Source organism: Mastigoproctus giganteus, chromosome 11, assembly GCF_048544385.1.
Source record: "Mastigoproctus giganteus isolate SK-2022 chromosome 11, ASM4854438v1, whole genome shotgun sequence".
Lineage (NCBI taxonomy): Eukaryota > Metazoa > Arthropoda > Arachnida > Uropygi > Thelyphonidae > Mastigoproctus > Mastigoproctus giganteus.
The window spans coordinates 159,391,248-159,411,507 of NC_143585.1; the positions used below are offsets into that span (position 1 = coordinate 159,391,248).

At 39.9% G+C, this 20,260-nt stretch overlaps 1 protein-coding gene across 1 annotated transcript in view; it reads right to left on the bottom strand.

The window, feature by feature from the left end:
* Window positions 1–9,966: 9,966 nt before the first annotated feature.
* Window positions 9,967–20,260, bottom strand: part of LOC150078537 (uncharacterized) — a 147,888-nt gene continuing 137,594 nt past the window's right edge. Inside the window, exon 6 of the mRNA XM_090384601.1 lies at window positions 9,967–10,070. Within this exon, the coding sequence (XP_090240727.1) occupies window positions 10,058–10,070 (13 nt within the window). The 3' untranslated portion in view covers window positions 9,967–10,057. The remainder of the gene's footprint in view (window positions 10,071–20,260) is intronic.

A 20,260-nucleotide genomic window follows, 5' to 3' on the forward strand; every position in this document is an offset into this window, starting at 1 on the left:
CAGGGCCTTCGACTCCGTGCCTCATAGCTGGCTAATAGAGACTCTGAAGATCTACATGGTCAACCCGATAAGGTATAAGGTATAAGGTATGTTAGTGTCTAACGGCTCCTGGGATTTCTCCCATCTCCGCGGGTGTACATTGTATCGGGGCCAGAGATTTGAAGTGTGTGGGGGTCATGTGCTGTATATTGTGTTGTGCCCTTTGTTCCTCCGGTCTATTAGCCGCCGAGCCCCTAGTGGGACCCGACGTTACCACACCATGCCACGGGGAGGCTGACCGGGTGTACCACTGTAGCTAGAGTACTCTGGCGGGTCCTGCCACCTACTTTCCTGGGATTTCAGTGGCTAGGACCAGATTTGAGAATGAGATGATCGCTGTTTCTTGAGCAACGGTTGTAGTGACAAACTTCCTAGGAGCAACAATGGCGAAATGTGGACATGTATTTATGTAAGGAGCGGCTCCTAGAACGTCAGTTCAACTCCGCCTCGTATTTCAGTGAAGAACAGTATCACTACAAATGGGCCAGATATGTGTGTGACGTCGGTTTGTGTGTATTCTGTGTGTGTGTTCTGTTGTTAATGTTCTGACCGCTTGGCTACCCAGAAGCATCAGTCACCTGGACAGATGATTCTGGGTACTCGTCCACACCACGGGAAGGTGGGCCAGTTCCAGTAGATGGGACACCTATGGTCTCTGAGTATGACACAACAAAAAATAATACTAAAATAATTTTTTTCCTTCTCTGGGGCCCATTCCACAGAGAAAAAAAAAATTAAAAAAAAAAAACCCGAAAGGAAGAGAAAGAAATGAATAAAAATAATTAACTAAGATAACAAAAAAATAATAATAAAAAAAAAGTAAATAAATAAATAGAAAAAATATATATATAAATAGAAAAAAAAAAAAAATATATATATATATATATATAGATTTTTAGCATATATACGGAAACATACAAACATATATATACCAAAAAAGTGAAAAGGGAAACCAAGGGGGGGGGGGGAAGAGAGAGATAAAGAAAAGAGTAGATCTTCCAGTTGTGCAACCAGTAAGAACGGCAGCATAAAAACACTTCGGTGCCTCCAGCCAGATGGATTTGATCAACCTCGTATCACTGGAATCATACTTTTCCTTAGTTCAAATACTTGGAGCATCTGAAACTTACTACAGTCTCTTAAAAATATAGCTTCTTCTCCTGGAGCTATACTCTCAAGAATTTCACGTATCGCTGTCCTGGCATTGTCATATATTCGACAAGCATATAGTATGTGTCGCCAGCCTTTCCTGGCCCCTCAAAAAGAAAGGTCCGTGTTACTTAGTCGTAATGCATATAATTTCTCATTCATTGACCCATTCCCTTTTAACAAAAATGACGACTGTAAACTGGGTGTAAACCAATTGCGAACCTTTTTATCATTCAGAAAAGTCACGATCGGGGTAAACAAGTTGGTCACTCTTCCAGTAGGTATGGTATCCCATCTTGTCTGCCATAAATTGATTATTTCATTCATACATCTTTTCTTTTCGCCTCTACAGTCAGAGCGAATATTGATCTCTATACCAAAAAGTTCCGTAGGAATTTCCCTCTTAATTCGGTAGCAAAAACCACGATACAACAAATGTAGATCCAAGGGTTCCGCTGCAGGTGTTGGCCGGTAGCGCTCCGGCCAACACTTGCAGCGCGGCAGTGGACACCGTTCTGCACACTCTTAGAACACCAAGAAGCATGATGCGTTGTATGGAATTTAGTTTAGCCCGAAACGTAGCTATTTTAACTCTATGGAACCTGCAGCGTACGTAGTTATAGGAAGGAATACTGCCTTGTAATAAAGAAACAGTGTTTTGTGTGATAGGCCCCAGTCAGACTTTGAAATTCTAATGATAGCACCAGAAATTTTCCTGATTTTATTGCTTAAATATAATAAGTGCCGGTGAAATGATAACTTACTGTCAACAATAATTCCCAGGTATTTGGTATCAAGGGCCATAGGTAACTGTACACCATTCAACTTGATCTGAGGAGGTCGATTTATATCTAAAGCTGTTTTAAATAACATCATTTTAGTTTTGTAAGGACTAATAGCAAGCTTAAAGCTTTGACCCCAAGAACTTAAGTCTGTCAGCACACTACTAGCTCTCTGTTCTAAGAGTGAGCGAGATCGTCAGCACCTTACAATTAGGGAATGTGCGAACCAACCAATTCTGTAAAACTAGATTCCAAATAAGGGGTCCCAAGACGGAGCCTTGAGGACATCCTCTCACAACCTGTTTTCGTAGCTCAAAGTGCTTGGACTTCACTAGCACATATCTATTTGAAAAGTAACTCTTGAAAAGCATATATAATTCCTTGGAACAATCAGCCATCTCTGCCTCCCACCAAATAGTATCAAATGCCTCTTCGAAATCCACGTACATTGCTAATTCATATTTGGATGTAGAATTCTCAATATGCGTTCGAAATGCCACTAGACAATCTTCACAGGATTTCCCAGGAGTGAACCCATATTGCTGAGGCGATATCATATCCTGTTGCACTAGCAGGTCGAATGGCGAAATGGAGTACCACCATTAAGGTCGAGAACATCACAACCAAGCCAATCCCCATTAGAAGGGGAATCTTTCAGGGAGATGCTCTGAGCCCGCTGTGGTTCTGTCTAGCACTCAACCCGCTGTCCACCATGCGTAAAGGAAGCAAGTATGGATATAATCTCAAAGAAGGAAGAAAGAACCTGTACACCCTAATCCACCTGATGTACATGGATGACATAAAGCTCTATGCGGCAACCGAGAAGCAACTCCAGCAACTACTCCGGATCACCAAAGAATTCAGCAAGGACATCAGGATGGAATTTGGTCTAGAAAAATGCAAGACACACACAGTGCACCAGGGAAAATTATTTGGCCGAAACTACCAGCTGCTGACTGGTAAAGAGATCGAAGCTATGACAGAAGGAGAGACCTACAAATACCTAGGGATGAGGCAGGCTCAGCAGTTAGAGCACAAGGAAATCAAGAAGTTCCTGACCGAAAAATATTACAGACTCAGAAGCCTGCTGAAAGAAAAATTGAACGGAGGGAACACAGTTAAAGCCATAAACACCTATGCAGCTCCAGTAATAACATACACCTTCGGGGTCATAGATTGGACTAACACCGAGCTAGAAGATGTCATGCGAAAGACAAGGACAATGATGACCAGGAGCCGCCAACACCATCTGAAGTCAGCAGTGAAGAGACTAACAATAGCTCGGAAAGAGGGAGGAAGGGGTCTGATAGAGCAACAGAAAACATCGATAGTTAACCTGAAGGATTACTTCGAGAACAACACAGCACCACTCCACCATAAGGAAGATAGATAAGTGGTATACTCCACTGAACCTAAGCGAGGAACCCCCACCCACCCAGACGGCACAAGAAACGAAGTTAGAAAGATGGGTAAAGAAGATACTCCACGGCAGACACTACAAATGACCTCTATCAAGATCATATCGATAACATTGCTTCCAATGCATTGCTCACAAGCGGGACGCTCTTCCCCGAGACTGAAGGATTCATGCTGGCCATCCAAGACCAGGTAATCAATACCAGAAACTATAGAAAATACATCGCAAAGGAGCCCGGAATGTCAGATGACACATGTCGACGATGCCACCTGGCCTCAAAAAAGATCCAACACATCACCGCGGGGTGCAAGGTGATCACCCAGACCAAAGTTGACCAAAGAAAGTGTACCATACTACAAGTACGAACCCCAGGCAGTACTAGAAACCCGAACCCACATGCTGTACTGGGACCGCGCCATAATAACGGATAAGACCATCCCGCACAACAGACCGGACATAGCCCTTGTGGACAAGATGGAAAAGGCCATCTACCTGATTGACATAGTGGTGCCGAACACTAGCAATGTCCAGAAAACCCATGAGGAAAAATTAGTAAGTACAGGAACCTGAGACATGAAGTCGAGGAGATGTGGCATACGCAAGAAGTATTGACCATCCCGATCATCGTGTCAGTCATTGGTATGTATGGTGCCAAAGACTCTGCATAGCAGCCTAGCAGCAATAGGTCTCCAGCGAACACCTACAAGGAACTCCAGAACGTCAATCCTCAACACCTGTAGGATAGTCAGAGAGTTCCTCGACCAACAGTAACACCAGAACATTACAACCACCCTGTATACTTGGTAGCAGTACTCGTCTCGAAGTGGAATCCCCCAATCAGGGAGAAATAATATAAGAGCAACAACAATAATAACATTTAGATTTTGACTAATCTATTTTTTATATTTAAAATTCTTCGTGATCGACCGAAATTAAAGCCGCGATCGACTTGTCGGCCACCCCTACTCTATAGCATGCAGCTCTGCAGTGTATACGCTGGATTCAGGAAGAATCTGCTGAGGTATTATAATGTCTGGAAAGACAACAGCAGATCCTACACACGATTCCGACTTCGAGCGGTTTGTGTAAACTGGTAGGAAGTCGAAGTGCTCAGCTCGGTGTGCTGAATAGAGCCTGCAGGTAGACAGATGGGTCTCAGACTTTACCCATTTCCTAAGGGAAAAGTAGCATAATGGGATATGAGCATGCCAGGGTGGAAGAGTTTGCTTTGGTGTTTGTGCAACCTTGTCTACCGTGATGTCAAACTCTCTAAGTAGCTCTTGGACACGAATACAAAAAGTTCGGTTGGCAGTCTGCCGGGCATTGTACAAATTTTTCGAACGTGAAAACAGTTTTAAAGCATACTTTAAAGAAAACTGCTGGCGTCGAAGCGATAACGGTGGTTCGTTTTCTTCGACGTATAAGCTCTGGACAGGAGATGTTCGAAATGCTCCAGTAGCGATACGGATAGCCTGATGGTGGACTGGTTCCAACCATCGAAGGACACAGTCTCTGGTTGAAGATGATACCTGGGACCCTTAATCTAGTTTGGATCGTGAAAGTGCACGATAAATACGTAGTGAGGTGCACCTGTCTGCTCCCCAGCGCGTATTTCTGCGCAGACTAGACTGTCACGGTTCCATTACAGGCTTTATCTGATGTAATTTATTTGTAGTTGTCTATTCCATGGATCCTGCTATTAGTAGCTGGTTCATTATTTGCCTGTAGTCTGTATGGGGGAATAAGAGGCAGGAATTACTAGTGGGAATTGATTTGGCTGCGGTGTCAGCCAAATCATTTCCCCTAATCCCAATGTGGCTGGAAATCCAGCAATAGCGAATACTGTATTGTATTCCAGTTCATGGAGAGAGTGGATCTTGTGCTGCAATTGAGACAGAACTAAATGAGGATTATATCCCATGGATGATCAAGCCTGTAAGACAAGATGCTCAAAGAATCAGAATATAAAATGAACCATTGGTATTGGCATTTACTAATATAATCCACGGCTAACTAGCTCTGCAGCAAATACGCAGTATTCAGGGAGATCTGCTTGTGATATAGTGGTGTCTGCAAAGACAGCAGCAGATCCTACATACGATTTCTCTTTCTAGCCATCTGTGTAAACTGGCAGGAAGTCAGAGTGTTCAGCTTGGTGCTGCAGGTAGACAGACGATGGAGTAGCAGACTACTCAGTTCTAAGGCGAAAAGTCGCGTGATGGAATATGGGCATGCCACGGTGGAACGATTTCCTTCGGCGTTTGGACAAAAAATTGTCTACCTTGATATTAAACTCTCTGAATAGCTCTTGAATGCAAATACCGAAAGATGATTGGCAGTCCGACGGGCACTGTACGAATTACCCCACTGTGGCTCAAAACTGGATGTCCTACGTGGACATCCAGTTTTTGACAGGAATTTCAGTTATAAAGAGTACTTTAGACCAGTGTTTCTTAAAGGGTGTGTGCCGCGTCACATTAGTGTGCCGCAAAATTTTCCAAGTGTGCCGCGAAATCTTAAAAAAAACTAGCATCGTTTTTATTTTAACATCATTATCCGAATATACGTACAATACCATTAATAGGCATATAAGTACACGAAGGATCTTTTTATAACGAATTGAAATTGCATTCAGGCGCCAACACTATTTGAATAAAGACCAATTATCTGTCGCCCGCAGACCACGTGAATCGGACCGACGCGATACTGTATAAGTGTGCAGCGCCCCTGAATTACCTCAGAAAGTCAAAATACGGGATCCCGTCTGTAGTCTCTCTAGTTCTCTGGGAGTTGTACGCGTAGGCATGCGGCGGTATTACGTGTTTATATATATCGTGTTTTTAATATTGTCATATTAAACAGTATTTGTGTTGTAAAGTAAATAATTTAGGGTTAGGCGATTTCTTAAGGTAATTTAAATGTATATAAAAATTAAAAATTCTACAAAACCGTTTTTTTGTTTATTAGAAAAAACTGAAAATGGATATACTAAAATTTTTAAATAAAAACAAAACTATTGATGTCGGCGACAGTAGTTCTGCAGCAGATACAAATATATCCATTGAAAATAGTGATAATATGAACAATACGCGCCGATGAATCTCAGCCAAAAAAGATCGAAAATTAGTACAAGAAAATATAATGAAGATTACTTAAATTTTGGTTTTATGTGGACAGGGTACATAAATTGCCCCTTACCTTTATGTGTTGTATGTGGACATAAAAAAGCAAACAGTGCAATGATTCCTAGCAAGCTAAAACGCCATATGGAAAAAGTTCATCAAAATTTGATGTCTAAAGACAAAAGGTATTTTGAACGATTAATGCCAAACAAATACAAAAATTGGAAAACACAGTAAAAGTGTCTGACAAAGCACAAATTGCCTCCTATGAAGTAGAACAACTTATTGCACAAAAAGGGAAACGTTGACCGGTCCTGCTTGTCGTATAATTGTGAAATGTATGTTCGGCAAAGATGCAGAAGCTGAAATAAATAAAATTCCTCTTTCCAACGATACTATAAGTCGAAGAATAATCGATATGTCGGAAAATATAGTAGAAAATGTTCAACAAAAACTTGATGGTCAAATTTTTGCTCTACAAATAGATGAGTCAACAGATATCAGCGGGAAAACACAATTAATTGGGATTTGTTCGATTCATTAACGGAGATTTAATTATGAACCAATTTTTATTTTGTCAAGGATTGCCAGGAAGAACGACAGGAAGGGAAATATTTGATTGTGTAGATAACTTTTTTTCGAAGAGACAAAGTTATCATGGAATTTTTGTACATGCATTTGTACAGATGGTGTTGCGTCAATGATCGGACCTGAAAAAGATTTTTTTGGCGTTTGCAAAACAAAAAAAATTAAAATCTTATTTCTACACATTGCATTATTCATCGAGAAGCTTTAGTAGGCAAAACTCTCCCCACAGAATTGAGCATTGTACTAGATGACGTATAAAAATTGTTAACTATATTAAAAGCAGACCTTTAAAATCACGAATTTTTAAAGAATTATGCGACAGCATGGAATCTAACTACAATTGTTTATTACTACATAATGATATTCGTTGGCTTTCTAGAGGAAAAGTTTTAGCTCGTGTATTTGAATTGCGAGCAGAACTCTGTGCATTTTTTTAAAAATGAAATAAGTACCGCAGGAAAACAAAAGAATCGTATGAAAATACAAATATTTTATGATTGTTTTAACGATGTATTGTGGTGTGCAAAACTGGCTTACACAGAACATATATTTGCACAACTTAATATTTTAAATACTAGTTTACAAGGCCGAAACAAAAATATCTTAACGTCAACAGATAAGTTAATTGCTTTTGATAAAAAAAAATTATGCTTGTGGATGAATAAACTTGATGAAAATAATTTAGCTATGTTTCCTAAGATTCCTGAACAGATGAGAAATTTTCTTGCACCAGTGGTGAAAAACCATTTGGAATTGCTTCAAAAGGCAATAAAAACATATTTTCCATCTATTAAATCGGAAAAATATGACTGGATTCGAAATCCTTTTATTAATGATACATCAAACTGGAATCTTTGTCTTGAAGAAGAAGAGGAAGAACTGATTTCCCTTTCATCCGATCGAACATTAAAAATCAAACATTCGGAATTTCATTTGGATACTTTTTGGATTTCAGTCAGAGATGAATATCCAAAGTTATCTAAAAGAGCAATAAATATTTTACTCCAATTTTCTACGTCGTATTTATGTGAGTTAGGATTTTCGACTCTCACTAACATGAAAAATAAAAAATGATCAAGATTGGAAAATGTCGAAGATGACCTGCGAGTTGCTCTGTCTGAAATAAGACCTGATATAGCAGAAATAACAAAACATCGTCAATCACATATTTCACATTGACTATAATTTTTTAAATAAAAATTCATTTGATCTCCATCAAATATTTGAATAATTTAAAGCTTTGCTGAAGGCATACATATTTTATTTTTGTAATTATTTATTTAATAATTTTTATATTTTATTTTGGTTGTACGACTTGTTTGCATAACACAGAAATGATATAAGTATAAATAAACAAAATTGTTAATATTATTTTTCATTCTATTTATTTAATTTAGAAATTTCTTCTTCTATGACTACGTAGGTGTGCCGCGAAATTTTTCTTCTTTGGAAAATGTGCCACGACAGTGAAAAGATTGAGAAACACTGCTTTAGACACAACTGCTTACGTCAAAGCGACAGCAGTGATTCATTTGCTTCTACGTGTATAGGTTCTGTACAGGAGATGTCAGAAATGTTCCAGTAGCGATACGAATAGCTCGATGATTGGTAGGATCCAGAGATCGAAGTACACAGTCTCTAGTTGAAGCGTATACTTGGGATCGGTAATCCAGTTTGGATCGTACAAGTGGACGGTGCATGCGTGGTAAGGTGAATCGGCCCGCACCCAAACACGCAGAGGAGAGAGAACGAAGAATATTTATTGCTCTCGTGGGCTTTGTACGGAGTTGATGGATATGTTTCCCAAAGAGTTCAACTTTTTATCGAATTTTTATCAAATACTCGTATTTGATAAAAATTTGTGAACTTTGTATCGGTCAGTATTGGAATAGAATTTTGTCCAAGCTTTAGTTCAGGGTCAGGATGAAGATTACGCTTACGAAAAAATGCCCACAAACGGTCTTCTGCGGCGAGAACCTGAATCCATTAGCAAGTGCCCAGGAATTAAGGCGATCAATGGCTTGTTCCAGTTGTCTCTCGATAACCCTCGTGTTACATGACTGAGAAAATATGCTAAAATCATCAACACAGAGGGTGCTGTTTGCAGTTGGAGGAAGTTGTTCTGCGATGGAGTTTAATTTGATAGAGAAAAGCGTGACACTTAATACCGATCCTTGCGGTGCTCTTGGCAAAACGGACGAGAGAGCGAGCATTCTATAGGAACTTGGAAGGACCGGTTGACTAGAAAGTTTTTAATAAAAATGGGGAGATGCCCTGTAAGACAGAGGTTATGCAAACCTTTTAAGATGCCAAATTTCCATGTTGCGTCATACGCTTTCTATATATCAAAGAATAGAGATAAAAAATGTTCACATTTTAGGAAAGCATCGCGAGTGGATGTTTGCAGTCTAATAAGATGGGCCAGAGTGGACCGGTTCCTTCGGAAGCCGTATTGGATGCTGGAGAACCAAAGGAAAACTCAGTGGCAGTAGAAAAACACGCTCTTTAAACGCACAAAGTACATCGGGTGGCATAAAACTCCTACCACATAAACCGGTATGAAGATTACGTTTCTTAAAATCGCCCGTTTTTTTTTCTGCCCACCGCCGTACCTTTTGTGTTTGAGGTTTTTTTGGGCACGTGTTTTTTTAGTTAATTTGAGACCAGATTACAATTAATAAATTTTCAGAACACCACACGTGTAATTCAATAAGATAGCAACATCAAAGGAAATGAAGAAGGGATACTTGGAAAAGAGTTATTGGTACCGCGAGATTAGTAGTTAACCAACGAACTGTAAATTTATCTAAAATGGAAAGCTTAAAAGATATATATTTTTTTTACCTGTACATGCTGCGATGTATTCCTGCAGAATTCACTTTTAATTCTAAGAAACTGTTGCCGTTTCGCGATTAAAATATCCCCGGAGAAAGCCATGTGCTGTTCAGAACAACGCCCGATTATTCGAAGACCCTGAAAAGAAACCGTGGATTAATGCGCAAGAAAGCATAAATGGCGTAGTAATGTTGTCAGAATTAGACTGCGTATAGAAATTTGAGCGAATATTAGAAAGCTCTAGAAATATTATCAATTTCGTTAAGATTCATCTTTGTTTCAGTTAAAGGAAGGACGTCGACAAATTTACTCGCAAAGATATTCTCCGTGCAAGAGGAAACACAATTTACAAACTTAAACATCTGTTACTACGAGTACAAAAAAAAAATAAAATGAAATAAGAAGTTACTGCGGTGCGTTACATTTCAGCAGCGTTCAATTCTGTTTTCGTAAATTAATTGATTTTTATCGTTTTTTTTTCTGTTTAATGATTTTTGATGGTTACTTAATTTTTTTATTAATTAAAGATAATGAGCAATTAGATTACTTTAGGTCAGATTCGACTGTGGTTTTATCGAGCAGAAATTACTGAGTTTGTAATGCGCCAGGACAAAGTCACAATTTCAAAAAGAAACGAAGATTTTGGTAACGTTTTAAATAGACTACTTGGAAAAAAAATTCCGCGTAGAATGAAATAAAAGTAAACTGCAATTGTCTTATTTTTAAATAAGTGTAGAGAGATTAACAGCGTTTAAAAATTTAAAAAGTGGTCGCTGTCAGATAAAATCTAACTGAGTGTGCGAGTCTCAATTACACGGAAAAACGAGCATTTGTTGTTGTGGTAGTGTTTTCTAGCACAAGGGCAACTTAGGCCACATTGCGCTCCCAAATCAATTGACTTTACATATAAGAACTGCTTGTGCAACAGTTAGAAACGGTCATATGTTTGGATTTGCTTTAAAAATTTTCTTTACCTATGATACTATTGAGAGACAGAGATTGTTGGTTGTAGATCTGCAATGAAACTAACAGCCGTTCATCGAGTTTGATTTCCATTTGACTGCCGAAAAAACGACTTTGGTTATACTGCGCCAGGAAAAAGTTAAAACACGAAAAACGATAGATTCTGATAAAAAGGTTATCCCGTCAAATTATTATACGTATACTCTACATACACTGGTGTGAAAAACTTAAGAACCAACATTATTTCTAAAGGTTACAACCACAAAATATTTACTTAAGGTACTCTTTACTGATGAGAATAGATTCAGCCTCAGCAGCGATTCTAAACGTCAGCTAATCTGGTGAAAGGTTGGCACACCGTATCATCCCGCAAACATCACTGGAAGGGATCGATATGGCGGTCGAGGTTTTCTCGTCAGGGGAGACGTTATCTTGGATGGACATACACAACTCCAGATACTGGAAGGCGGTACTGTAACCGGCGCACGCTACTGTATTGAGGTAATCCTTTCCCATGTGCGTCTGTTCCAAGGTGCCATTGGTCCCGAGTTCGTGTTTATGGATGATAACGCCACACATCCTATCGCACTGCAGCTGCTGATATGCTTTTTGGAAAGTGAAGACATTTTTCGTATGGATTGGCCTGCCCGTTCTACCGATCTAAATCCCATCGAACACATATGGGACGCTCTGCGGAGATGCCTAGGGGCACGTCCACACCCAACAGAAAATGTTCACCAGCTGAAGATGGCGCTTACAGAGGAATGGATGATGTTACCTCAAGAACTTATCAACAACATTGTTCTAAGTATGGACAGGCGGTGCAAAGCCTGCATCGACATTAGGGGTGGCCATATCTCCTACTGAGGACCACCTCTTCTCTTTATTCCATCTTTGGCAGTGATGCATCTGTATCATGGCAGCCAGTGCTATGTTGTCATTTTTGAATAAAATCCCTCTGTACTGTTTTGTTTCCGTTGTTGGGTCGGTGTTGTTTCCTTCATTTCTGTACCTCACGAAGTTTCTTTGGTATGCTTTTCCCATATCCAGGCCACTCCTATGAGAAGCTACAAGTGAAAACCTGACTGGTCCTTAAATTTTGCACACCAGTGTGCAAAATTTAAGGACCAATATAAGTTTAAAACCAATATAAGTCTATGTATATAAAGTGCTTAGCATCATAATACACAGCCATTTCTGAATAAACAGAAAATTTTTAAGGTGGCATCGTTTTAGGTTATATCTCATATTGTGAATGCCTTAACAACGAGTTGCCATGATATTGCACTACTTCGAATAAGTAACGCTTCACCTAAGGAGAAGACTAGTGTTACTTATTCTCAGATAGGTACCACCACCCAGACAGCACTGTTTCAGGGCTATTTGGCCCTTCGTCAGTGAGTGGGTAGGTACCCAAGTGATGCAATGATGGCAAACACAGTTATGAAGTATAACTCCACAATATGAGAGATGCCTGATGGTGTATGATGTATTTAGACTAAGGCGCATTTAGGGCTAGAGCCTCAAGCTGCGAACAAATTTAGACTATGTATATAAAGTGCTTAGCATCATAATACGAATGTGAAGGCATTCACAATATGAGATATAACCTAAAACGATGCCACCTTAAAAATTTTCTGTTTATTCAGAAATGGCTGTGTATTATGATGCTAAGCACTTTATATACATAGTCTAAATTTGTTCGCAGCTTGAGGCTCTAGCCCTAAATGCGCCTTAGTCTAAATACATCATACACCATCAGGCATCTCTCATATTGTGGAATTATACTTCATAACTGTTTTTGCCATCATTGCATCACTTGGGTACCTACCCACTCACTGACGAAGGGCCAAATAGCCCTGAAACAGTGCTGTCTGGGTGGTGGTACCTATCTGAGAATAAGTAACACTAGTCTTCTCCTTAGGTGAAGCGTTACTTATTCGAAGTAGTGCAATATCATGGCAACTCGTTGTGAAGGCATTCACAATATGAGATATAACCTAAAACGATGCCACCTTAAAAATTTTCTGTTTATTCAGAAATGGCTGTGTATTATGATGCTAAGCACTTTATATACATAGTCTGAATTTGTTCGCAGCTTGAGGCTCTAGCCCTAAATGCGCCTTAACCAATATAAGTTTAAAAATAAATTATCTAATTTACATACGTGTGTATATATTAATGGCTTGTAAAAAAACTTTAAAACTACTGACACATGGTCGCTGTCTGATAAAATCTGACTGAGTGTGTAAGGCTCAGTCAGATGAGTAAAATCAACGAAATCGATTAAAATATGCTTTATAGATGAAATGGTGTCACAAGACTCGCACACAGGAGGGTCATCTGTCCTCAACAGGAATGAATGTGTTAGATGACTGTACCCTATGCGGATTCGAGCATGAACAACTTCCTCGCAACGATTCCTGCACAGAATAGACTGCAATGTTTCTATTACAGACGTTATCTAGTTCTTGCCATTGGCAGTATATCTTGTTGTGTATTATTTGCCTGTAGTGTTGTGTATTATTTGCCTGCTGCCTATTGCCACAATAGGCAGCAGGTTCCAATTCTGTGATATTTCAAGGAGCCGTAGGCCTGCTGGTCGTATTTTACTTGTTTTATTTCTATAGATTGTGAAATGGTGGATTAAAGAGGAAAGTCTGAATGGTATGGGGAGAACAACCTTTGTATTCTGGCTGCACATTTAAGTAGTATCGTTCTTCTGCGGAGGTACAGAGGGGGCTCATGAGCTTCAATGTATAGACTATGAGTTGGAGACATCCTATATGCACCAAGAGCAATCTGCAGCGCATTGTGTTGTACAGGATCGAGACAGCTTAATACGCTCTTTCGGGCAGAATAATAAACTGGGGCACCATAATCCAAACGGGATCTAATCAGTGCTCTATATAAGAGCAGCAAAGGTGTACGATCTGCTCCCCAAGATAGGGCAGATAAAGCTCTTAGCAGGTTCAGCTTTTTCAGACAGGTAATATGTATTAATTTAATGTGCTCAAAGAGGTTTAATTTGCTGTCAAGGACCAATCCGAAGAATCTGATATTGTTGGCAATCGGAATGGTTGAATGAGATATTCGAAGTTCAGGGTGTTTATGCAATTTACATCAGAAAAGATGGGAAAGACGATATCCATTGAGCTCAGCCCACTTTTGTATTTTTTGAGGGACATCTGAAATTGCTGCTCGTTAGATCCCATGTTCTGAGAATGGCAAGAAATAAAGAGATCGTCAGCATAAAGATACGCCTCCACATTATTTGAGAGTTGTTTTGGAATGGAATCAATTGTAAGAGCAAATAGGGTTGCACTCAATACCGACACCTGTGGTTCTCCTTCCTGCGAGAATGTAGAAGAAAAGGAGTTTTGATATCGAACGTGAAAAGAGCGACTCTGCAGAAATTCCTGATAAATATGGGCAGGTTGCCTCGTAGACCAAGTGTATGAAAGTTATAGCTTTCATAAAGGCGACTACGATGGTCTGAGACAGTATTTAAATACTATACAGTGGGACCAACTGATGATGTTACCAACAGCAAATTCAAAATGGGAAGCATTCAAAGAATTTATCTTGGAAGCTAGTAAGCTTTACATTCCAACTAAGAAATATTGTTCAAGGTTTAGGCCTAAGTGGATGTCAGATGAACTAATGAGACATGTGGCAGAGAAAAAAACTGCATGGGATGCATGTAAATTAATAGGCGACATGGAAGCCTATGATAGATACAAGTTGATCTGTAACCAAGACACAAAGGAGATTAGGCAGGCAAAGGCAGATTACGAGAAATCCTTGGCAAGGGATGCAAAAAAAAAAAAAAAAAAAAAACAGAAAAGAGTTCTTTACTTATGTAAACTCTAGAAGGAAGGGGATGAACCAGATTGGTCCACTTGATATCGATGGTTCAACTGCTCAGGTAGCTAACAAACTAAATGAATATTTTGCATCGACATTCACACATGAGGAGTTATTCAGCTTGGGGAATGCCAGAGGTGTATTCAACTTTGGCAGTAAGCTAGAGAATCTTGTAATAACTGAGAGTAAAGTGGAGGAGAAATTTGAAGATAAACACAAAAAGACACCCGGGGTGGATGGGATCTATCCAGTAATATTAAAGGAGGCAGCAAAGGAAGTAAGCAAACCCGTAGCCATATGAAAGCTTACTTGGACTCAGAGGAGGTACCCATAGACTGGAGAAGTGGAAATATGACCCCAATTCACAAAGGAGGATTAAAGGCCGACACAAGTAACTATAGACCTGTGAGTTTAACTTCTGTTCCAGGAAAATTAATGGAGGCACTGGTTAAAGAAGCATTGCAGGATCATCTAGACAACACTTCAGTTATAGCTCGGACACATTAACGGTTTTGTTAATGGAAAGTCTTGCCTGACCAATTTGATTGGATACTATGATGCAGTCACAAAGGAACTGGATGCAGGGAATAACTTTGATATTATATACTTGGATCTTAGAAAGGCTTTTGATACTGTTGCCCAATCGAATACTGCTGCACAAATTGGAGCAGTTTGGCATTGGGGCAAATTGTTGCTATGGATAAAGGGGTGGTGAGAGGGAGAAGACAGAGTGGTAATTAATGGACACTGCTCATCGTGGACTAATGTTAATAGTAGAATCCCTCAGGGTTCAGTGTTGGGTCCATTATTGTTTTCTGTATTTATAAATAATATTGATGATGGTATATCAAGCTTAATGTCGAAGTTTGCAGACGATACAAAGGTTGGCAGGGTTGTTAAGGACACTACTGACGTATGCTGCTGCAACAGGATCTGGAAAGGTTAAGCAGATGGGCTGAGAGGTGACAAATGAAGTTTAACATTGACAAATGTAAAGTACTACATATGGAAACAGAAACCCCAGAGCAACGTATCAACTCTGTAGTACTACACTGACAGTGGTAGAGAATGAAAGGAGCTGGGGGTAATTGTGCAGGCAGATATGAAGTTCTCTGAGCAGTGCAGACGGGCTGCAAGAGTAGCTCATGGTGTCTTGTTAATGATATACAGGAATTTTTCTAGCAGGGATAAGGAGGTGATTACTCCCTTGTATAAGGCAATGGTCAGGCCACATCTTGAGTACTGTATACAGGTCTGGAGGCCTCATTTCAAGAAGAATGTAGAGCTGTTGGAATGAGTACAGAGAAGAGTAAAGAGAAGAGTACAGTGAATGGAACAAAGGGTTGCTCTCATGAAGAAAGGCTTAAGTTTTGCAAATTACAGTGTCTGGAGACTAGGCACCGGTGAGGTGATCTGATAGAGGTGTATAAGCCTTGAATGGTTTGAGCATGCTCAATGCCAATGGGATTCTTCCTCTTGCTCAGAATAATCACCTGAGAGGGCATAAATTCAAATTAAGGAAAGACAGATGTAGGATAGATGTGCGGAAATCTGCCTTTAGCCAGCGGGTAGTTGGTTGGTGGAAGACTTCCAACCCTTGTTGTGGAAGTTGATATCCTCAATAAATTTAAGGCTGAGCTGGACAGGTATTTAGAACGAACGGAGGGGTGAAGTGGAAGTGTTTTTTTTTTTTTTTTTTTTTGGCTGATGCTGCATAACCTTGCTTTCTTGCATCATATGCCTCTAATAATGCTAATGCCAAGGTCACTGAGAATGCCATATCGCCAGGTAGTATCAAATGCCTTCTCTATATTTATGGAGACCACAACAAGGAGTTCGTTTTTCACAAATGCATTGCAAATTTCAGATTCAACCTTGATCATCAGACCTAAGGAGGATCTGTTTTGTTGTCAGGATGCATCCTGTGCTTTGGGCAAAAATGTATGGCTGTACATTTGCAGCTTGACAGTTTGTATGTATTTTGTGCCATCCATAATTCAAATGTTATTTATGGATATTTGCAGATTCCTCTCGATATAGTTCATATTCTGGGACTGGCAAGATATGGTAAGATCATCTGCAAAGCGATATGAGTCAACTGTGTTTGGCTCATATTGTTCATTCGTATTGAAATTGAAATGATATTCGTATTGAAATGATATTATTCATTCGTATTGAAACAGAGTGGCACTAAGAACAGAGCCTTGTGGGACTCTTTCTTGTATGCATATTTGAGATAAAACCTGCCGGTACCTAACTTGGAAAGATGTGTCGAAGAAAGCTTTGAATAAAATATGATAAAGGGCCTCTCATATGAATAGAATGGATATCTCTTAGAATGCCGCAGCGCCATGGGGTTTCAAAAGTCTTCTCTACATCGAGGCATATCATGACGAGATGTTGATTTCTGATTAATGTTTGATTCATCTTTTGTCATGAGGTCTACGGAATATACACTGTGCTGCAACTTTATTAGGTACACCTACCTAGTAGCGTGTTGAGCCTCCTTTAGCCTTCAAAACAGCTTGAATTCGTCTGGGCATGGATTGAACAAGATGCTGAAAACTTTGTGCAGGAATGGAGTACCATACAGACATGAGTGTGTCACGCAGTTCCTTGAGATTCGACAAAGGTGTAGGCCTGCAGCGAACAGCCTTTCCAGCTCATCCCAAAGATGTTCAGTAGGATTGAGATCCGCGGACTGAGCAGGCCACTGCAGCAAAGAAAAGTCATTGTCATGTTCCTGGAACCATTCCATAGTGATTCGGGCTTTGTGCACCGGAGCATTAACCTGCTGGAAGAAACCATCTGACTTAAGATAAACTGTCAACATGAACGGATGCACTTTGTCAGCAACGATATTTAGGTACGATGTGGCAATCACGTGAATTCATTGGGTATCATTGAACCCAACGTGTGCCAAGAAAACATTCCCCACACAATAACTGCCCCCAACCACCATGAACAGTAGTTGTCAGACATGACGGGTCCATGGATTTATGTTGTTTTCGCCAAATTCTGAGCCTTCCATCATCATGATCACCAGGAACTTCCACTCGTCAGACCAAGCAACTGTTTTCCAATCCTCGATAGTCCAGTGCTGGTGTTCCCACAGGAAGGGTGCTCTCTTATTCTTCATTGATAACAAAGGTACGCGGTGTGGTAGCCGGCTGTTGTAGCCCATTTGCAACAAAGTGCTACTAGTGGTCCGTTGCGATATTTTGTTCTGCGCACCAAGGTTGTATTCTGACGTGATATTGTTGGGATACCTGTGGTCTCACACAGATCAGGAATGCAGAACTGGAATTTTGGGAATATAATGTGTACAGAAAGGATAGACAGGACAGGAAGTGAGGAGCGGTTATGCTGTTAGATAAGAAACACAAAATCTAAGTAAGTGCATCCAGTTGACAGGGTGGACAGTGAAATGTCGAGTCTGTTTGGTGTGACATAAACACAGGGAAGGGGGATAATGACAGTGGGAATATATTAAAGGCCTAATGACCCTGATGAGTACAATGAACAGTTGTGCAGAGAAATAGAACGGGCCAGTAAATCGGAATGTCTTGTAATGGGGGATTTTTAACTTTCCAGATATTGACTGGAACTTGTGGGTTGGTCAATCGCGCGCTAGAAAGACTTTTGTGGATTTATTGGAGGATTGCTTTCTACAGCAACATATTAACCCCTCTCTCTCTGTATGGGCAACCAGAGAGTAATATCCTTAATCTGATTATCAGCAGTGATGACGCATGCATTAGGAATTTGCAGATAAAGGAACCACTAGGTGATAGTGATCACAGTGTACTGATGTGGGATTTACTTAAAGATATAACTACCATCAGGGATAAAGGGAAGGGTTTTTGTTTCCGTAAAGGTAACTACAGTGGTCTCAGACAGTTTTTAAATTCTATACAGTGGGATCAACGGATGAAGTTACCAATGGTGAATTCTAAGTGACTTAATGGGCCTTCAGGGACTTAATGTTGGAGGCTACTAGGCTTTTTATACCAATTAAGAAATACTGCTCAAGGTTTACGCCTAAATGGACGTGGGATGAATTAATGAGGCTTGTGGCGGAGAAGAAAAATGTATGGGATACATATAAATTATCAGGCGACACAGAAGCCTACGACAGATATAAGCTAATCTGTAATCAAGTCACATAGGTTAGGCAGGCGAAGGCAGATTACGAGAAATCTTTGGCAAAGGACGCAAAGAAAAACAGCAAAGAGTTCGTTATTAATGTAAACTCTAGAAAGAAGGGGATGAATCAAATTGGGCCACTTAACATAGATGGTTCGACTATTGATGATCCTGCTCAAGTAGCTGATAAACTGAATGAGTATTTTGCATCTACATTCACACATTAGGAGTTATTCAAGGAGATGAGTGCCAGAACTTTATCAAACTGTAACATGGAGCTAAGTGATTAAGTGATAACAGAGCAAAGTGGAGGAGAAATTGTTGAAGTTAAACAGAAAAAAAAAGGCACTGGGGCAGATGGAATCTATCCAGTTATAATGAAGAAGGCAGCAAGGAAAGTAAGCAAACTCTTAGCCATAATCATGAGAGCATCCTTAGAGTCAGGGGAGGTCCCCATGGACTGGAAATGTTCAAATGTATCCCCAATTCACAAAGGGGGTTCAAATGGTGACAGATAATTATAGACTTGTTAGTTTAACTTCTGTTCGTTGGAAAATAATGACGTCACTGGTTAAAGAGATGATACAGGATCACCTAGACAAGACTGCAGTAATAGTTCAGACACGGCATGGGTTTGTTAAAGGGGGTTTTGTCTGACCAATTTGATTGGATACTACGATTAGGTCACAAAGGATGCTAAAAATAATTTTGATATATCTTATACTTGGACTTCAGGAAAGCTTTTGATACTGTTACACATGGAAGACTGCTGTACAAATTGGAACGGTATGGCATTAAATTGTGTATTGATCAATGATATGGATGAAGATATATCAGATTTAATGTCCAAGTTTGCAGATGATACAAAGGTTGGCAGGGTTGAGTGATTAAGTGATAAAAAGACAGTATGTTACTGCAACAGGATCTAAAAATGTTAGGCAGATGGGCTAAGAAGTGGCAACTGAATGTAACATTGAAAAATGCAAAGTACTGCATGTGGGTAGCAGTAACCCAAGAGAAAACGTAAGAACTCTATGTTACTACACTCAGGGAGGTGGAGAATGAAAAATACCTGGGGGGGATAATTGTGCAGTAAGATATGAAGTTTTCTGAACAGTGCAGACAGGCTGCCAGAGCAGGTCATGGAGCTTTGTTAATGATATACAGGAATTTTGCTAGCAGAGACAAGGAAGTGATTATCCCTTTGTATAAGGCAATGGTCAGGCCACACCTTGAGTACTGCGTACAGGTCTGGAGGTCTCGTTTTAGGAAGGATGTAGAGTTGCTAGAACGAGTACAGAGAACTGCAAAAAGATTAGTGAGAGGAACAAAGGGGTCGCTTATGAAGAATG